General features: G+C 38.5%; 1 protein-coding gene across 1 annotated transcript in view; it reads left to right on the top strand.

The window, feature by feature from the left end:
- The window catches only part of LOC108166627 (protocadherin alpha-3-like), a 35549-nt gene that overhangs the window by 10971 nt on the left and 18225 nt on the right, over positions 1–6353 (top strand). The window contains exon 2 of the mRNA XM_017307031.1: positions 2777–3320. Coding sequence (XP_017162520.1) covers positions 2777–3320 — 544 coding nt within the window. The remainder of the gene's footprint in view (positions 1–2776; positions 3321–6353) is intronic.

Below are 6353 nucleotides of genomic sequence, written 5' to 3'. Positions count from 1 at the left end.
ATGATCACCACCCACCCTGACGGGAGCTGGTCTTACTCTAAAGCTACTCAGCAGTATGACGTGTGTTTCAGCTCAGACACACTGAAGAGTGACGTTGTGGTTTTCCCCGCCCCGTTTCCACCTGCGGATGCTGAACTGATCAGTATTAACGGGAGTGATACTTTTACCAAAACTCAAACTTTACCAAGCAAAGAAAAGGTAAGAATCCGAGCTTAACTTTAAAGTCAGCAGGTTTTATTGTTCACGATTGTGCGTGTTTTCCTCATTCCCACAAAATTTTGAGTTTGGCTAAAAACAAAAATGTAAATGCTGAAATGAGCTGTTATTTTTAATTAAAATTGCTTGTTCCGTAAAAAGGTATTGTTTAAACGTCCACGCTAGAATCACCATTGCAAGTATGTTCGGGGAACTGGCCGCGGTGCTGAAAGTCGGGATAGTCCTTTTCTCCGCACTGTACGTGTTTGTATATACAATTAATATGAATATGTATTACTTGGTTCCATGCTAAAATAAAAAGAGTCTAGAACTCTAATTTCGATTTTGAAAGAATTACCAATATAATATTTAGTACAACGTGCATTTCCTTTCAGTATGATGATTTGAAATTCAAATATAACACTTTGTTTGCTTATTGGAGGTCCCCTATTGCAGAATCTCTGCCAAAGATAGACGATCGAAGAGAGGAGAAAAATATTAAAGAACTCCTATGGATAAAAAAAAAATACATTTAATGTATTCAGTACGTTTCTAAAGATACATTATTGAAAAGAAAATCTGAACCTCATGGCGTAAGATTGATATTAAACGTTTTCCACAGGATGTAGGTTTTGCACTTGGCCACACGAGGACATTGTAGACCGTCACATCTGAAATGCATGTCTGGTTTAACGGAACTCCTCCCAGACTCGGATGCAGATGACGTTTCTTCTACGTTTGAAACAAAGGGAAGAGAAGCGTTAAACAGACCAACGCTGCCGCAATCATTGGGTTTTTGTGAAGGTGTTTACAGTATTATCGGTTTTTTTTTAATTCTCGAAGAGGATTGCCTCAATTACTCTGTATTTTCACAGAAGGATTTTAAATATATGTTTTCCATGCATTTATGGCAACATGATTCTTCCGGGGAGGACCAGCTCTGTGTGGATATACTTCGTCTTTGTGCTGCTGCTTTGCGGCTGGGAAGCGGCTCTAGGACAGATTTCTTACTCCGTATCAGAAGAGGTAAACCAAGGGACCGTGATCGGAAATATTGCCAAAGATCTCAACCTAAACGTTAAGGATCTGGACACTCGTATGTTCCAGATCGTTGCAGGATCGAAGAAAAAATATTTCGAGGTAAATCTAAAGACCGGTGCTCTTTATGTCAATGAGAGAATAGATCGAGAGGAACTGTGCGGTGATGAAGCAAAATGCTCGATAAGTGTAGAAGCAGTTCTCAATAATCCTCTAAAACTGCACCGCATTGAAATTCTAATTCTAGACGTAAATGATAACTCTCCTAGTTTTCTTATTGATCGTCAAATGATTAACATAAGCGAAAACACGGCAGCAGGAACTAAATTTCCGCTCCATCCAGCCCATGATGCGGACATTGGCAAAAATACAGTACAAACCTACAGACTTAGTCAGAATGAACACTTTTCTCTAGCAGTGCAAAAAGGAGAGGGCGCAACGCCTGAACTGGTAATTCAGAAGGTGTTAGACAGAGAAAAGCTGTCTGCGATTCGGCTCATATTGACAGCTGTGGATGGAGGAACGCCTGCAAAATCAGGCTCCATGGTGGTTGTCGTAAATGTGTTGGATATTAATGATAACGCCCCTGTTTTCAGTCAAACTCTGTACAAAGCCAGAGTGTATGAGAACGTAAAGCTCGGTACGCCAATTATAACTATAAATGCTACCGATTTAGATGCAGGAAAAAATGGACACGTAACATATTCGTTCAGTGAAGTAGGTCGTGGTAAACAGACTGAAGTCTTTGAAATTAATCAAGATACCGGAACAGTGACAAACAAGAAGAATATAGACTATGAAGACACTAATGCTTTTGAAATTCGAGTTCAGGCCAGTGACGGAGCTTCCTCACCTTTGATTTCAAATGCTAAATTACTTATTGAAGTACTAGACGTGAATGACAATGTTCCTGAAATTACCGTCACTTCCTTAGTAAATACAGTGAAAGAAGATGCATCCATTGGCACCGCGATTGCTCTTGTTTCTGCATACGATAAAGATAGCAGTAAAAATGGAATAGTGAACTGTAAAATTTCAGACAACATCCCTTTTAAACTAGAGTCAAACTATAAGAATTACTATTCTTTAGTCGTGGATGGACCTCTGGACAGAGAACGAGCACCTTACTATAATATTTGCATCACAGCAACAGACGAAGGGAGCCCACCTCTTTCAAGCACCAGCGTCATTATTGTTCACGTCTCTGATGTAAATGATAACAAACCTCATTTCACAGAAGACATTATAAACATCTTCATAAAAGAAAATAGTGCAACAGGAACAGTTATTAAAAAAGTGTCAGCAGTGGATGCAGACACTGACCAAAACGGTCAAATTAGTTATTCCCTTTTACATGATAATAGTAACTCGCTGCCACTTAGTTCCTTGCTAAGTATTAACTCACAGACTGGAGATATAATCAGTTTGCAGGCTTTTAACTATGAGGAGCTGAAAACGTTTCAGTTTAAAGTTCAGGCCGCAGACGCCGGTGTTCCTCCGCTCAGCAGCAACGTGACTGTTAATATTTTAATCCTCGATGAAAATGATAATAATCCAACCATTTTAGCTCCTTATTCTGAGCACGGCTCTGTTAACAGCGAGACCATCCCTTATTCTGCTGAAGCAGGATACTTTGTAGCAAAGATCAGGGCTGTGGACGCAGATTCTGGATACAACGCGCTGCTTTCTTATCACCTGTCGGAACCCAAAGGAAACAACCTGTTCAGGATCGGAACCAGCACCGGAGAAATCAGGACTAAGAGGAGAATGAGTGACAGTGATCTGAAAACTCATCCACTGTTGGTGCTGGTTTCTGATAATGGAGAACCTTCTCTATCAGCCACTGTTTCTATTGATGTGATGGTGGTTGAAACCACAGCTGAYGTCCAGACTCAGTTCAGACATGTGCCTAYAAAGGAGGACAACTTCTCTGATTTGAACTTKTATCTRCTGATCGCCATCGTGTCAGTGTCTGTGATCTTTCTGCTGAGTCTCATCAGTTTAATAGCTGTCAGATGCCACARGACAGACAGTGATTTCAGCAGGTACAGCGCCCCCATGATCACCACCCACCCTGACGGGAGCTGGTCTTACTCTAAAGCTACTCAGCAGTATGACGTGTGTTTCAGCTCAGACACACTGAAGAGTGACGTAGTGGTTTTCCCCGCCCCGTTTCCACCTGTAGATGCTGAACTGATCAGTATTAACGGGAGTGATACTTTTACCAGAACTCAGACTTTACCAAGCAAAGAGAAGGTAAGATCGTTGCAAAATTTTTGTTACTTTTTGTTGTATCGCTTTTATCATCTGTGTATATCCGATTCTTTTAAAGATTATAAATGTCGCTAAAAATGTTATTGAATATGAACTATCGACTAACTTTTCAAATACAATTCATCTAAATTGACCTGAACTGAACAGTATTAATAAAAATAAATAAAATAAAAACAAATACTCCCTGAATACATGCACGGTTTCCGTCCGTAGTGCTTATTAGAAAATATTTGATTTCCTGTTTCATGGTTCATTTGATTTATTTGTTTTATTTTTTATTTAAGTATATCCCTATAGCTGATCAAAACATGTAATCTCCGCATGGGATTTATTTAAAATCAAAATTGAATGCAGTTGCATATTTATTACTTCTATTCTTTAACGTTCAAAATTCCACAAATATGCAGGAATACTCAACATGTCGCGGCTGAGATCATCCAAATTACTTTTACTGAATTATATGGATCTTTATCTTCTGTTTAGAGATTTTGGATTCTAATTAGTTTTTTATTGGTTGACATAGTCCGTTTCAATCCTGCTTAAATGAAGATCCTCAAGTTTCAACAAAGTAACATTTACTTTGAGAAAAAGTATTCAAAAATTCGTTGGAATATTTGAACATTTTTGCCTCTTTTGTGATTATTTTCTTTATTTTCATTTTCTTTGTTTTATACAAAATCAAATATTGAAAATCTAGCTAAGTTGAAAAGATGGCAATATTATCTCTATTATAGATTTCGTGTATTTTAATGTTTTGCCGATTCATAAAAAAAATTACAAGATATTTACAAGGTAAATTCACGTGTTTGTACTTCGTAGACTTTTTTGGAGTCGGGTGTAGTTTTCGCGGGTGTCCGCACGGGGACATTGTAGACCATTACATCTGAATGTCCTTTTTATTTCCACGGACTCCTCCCAGAGTTAGATGGTGATTATGATGTTTCTCTGACGTTTGAAACAAAGAGAAGAGGGTTGAAACACAACGACGAAAGGACGATTTTGTGGAGCTTCGGTTTTTCCTTTTTGAACAGATTTCCGAATACCTATTGTTGTTATTATTTCATGGCGTATCAATTTTTTTATTTATTTGTGTGTCCTTTCTTTTGTGGAAACATGATTTTTCCGTGGAGAACAAGCTCTGTGTGGATATACTTCATCTTTGTGCTGCTGCTTTGCTGCCGGGAAGCGGCTCTAGGACAGCTCTCTTACTCCGTGTCAGAGGAGGTAAACCAAGGGACCGTGATCGCGAATATTGCAAAAGATCTCAACCTGAACGTCAAGGATTTAGAAACCCGTTTGTTCCAGATCGTTGCAGGATCGAACAAAAAATATTTTGAGGTAAATCTAAAGACCGGTTCCCTTTATGTCAATGAGAGAATAGATCGAGAGGAACTGTGCGGCGAAGGAGAAAAATGCTCAATCAGTGTAGAAGCGGTTATTAACAATCCTCTGAAATTGTACCGCATGGACATTGCAATTTTAGACGTAAATGATAACTCCCCCACATTCACCAGCACGTCTCAGATGATCAACATTAGCGAAAGTATTGCAGCAGGAACTAAATTCCCGTTGCATTCAGCTCGTGATGCAGACGTAGGAAAAAATTCAGTGAGTACTTACAGACTGAGTCAGAACGAGCACTTTTCTCTAGCAACGCAAAAAGGAGAAAAAATAACTCCAGAACTTGTGCTTCAGAAAATGTTAGATAGAGAAAAACAGTCTTTGTTTCGGTTAATACTGACGGCTGTTGATGGAGGAACACCAGCTAAATCAGGTAGTATGACAATAATAATAAATGTTTTGGACCACAATGACAACCCTCCAGCATTCAGTCAAACTCTATACAAAGCAAAGGTGTACGAGAATGTAAAAATAGGGACACTAATAATAAGACTAAATGCTACAGATTTAGATGCAGGACAAAATGCACAACTAATTTATTCATTCAGTGAAGTAAGTGGGAAAGAGACAGATCTCTTTGCTATAGATGAAAATACAGGATATGTGACAAATAAAAAGAATATAGACTTTGAAGAGAATAATGCATTTGAACTTAGAGTACAAGTCAGTGATCAAGGCTACTCACCTCTCACCTCACATGCTAAATTGCTAATTGAAGTTTTAGATGTGAATGACAATGCTCCTGAAATTACAGTTACCTCCCTGTTAAATACAGTGAAAGAAGATGCATCCATTGGCACAGTGATTGCTCTTGTTTCAGTTCTTGATAAAGATAGCAGTAAAAATGCTAAATTGAATTGCAAAATTTCCAATAATGTTCCTTTTAAACTAGAGTCAAACTACAGGAATTACTATTCTCTAGTCGTGGATGGACCTCTGGACAGAGAAAAAGTGCCACAGTATGAAATCAGCATCACAGCTGAAGATGAGGGCAGCCCACCTCTCTCTAGCACAACTGTGGTTCTTGTTCATGTCTCTGACGTAAATGATAACAGACCTCTTTTCGCAAATGGCACTATAAATATCTTTATAAAAGAAAACAGTCCAATAGGAGCAGTTATTAAAAAAGTGTCTGCAGTGGATGCAGACATTGATCAGAATGGTCAGGTTAGTTATTCCCTATTACATGATAATAGTAACCAGCTGTCACTCACATCAATGATAAATATCAACTCAGAGACAGGAGAAATAATCAGCCTGCAGTCTTTTAACTATGAGGAGCTGAAAACATTTCATTTTAAAATTCAAGCCACAGACTCTGGTGTTCCTCCACTCAGCAGCAACGTGACTGTTAATGTTTTAATCCTCGATGAAAATGATAATAATCCAACTATTTTAGCTCCTTATTCTGAGCACGGCTCTGTTAACAGTGAGACCATCCCTTA

This window comes from Poecilia reticulata, linkage group LG10 (assembly GCF_000633615.1).
Source record: "Poecilia reticulata strain Guanapo linkage group LG10, Guppy_female_1.0+MT, whole genome shotgun sequence".
Lineage (NCBI taxonomy): Eukaryota > Metazoa > Chordata > Actinopteri > Cyprinodontiformes > Poeciliidae > Poecilia > Poecilia reticulata.
The sequence above is the reverse complement of the archived record's forward strand: the minus strand, read 5'-3'. Positions and strand labels throughout refer to the sequence as shown.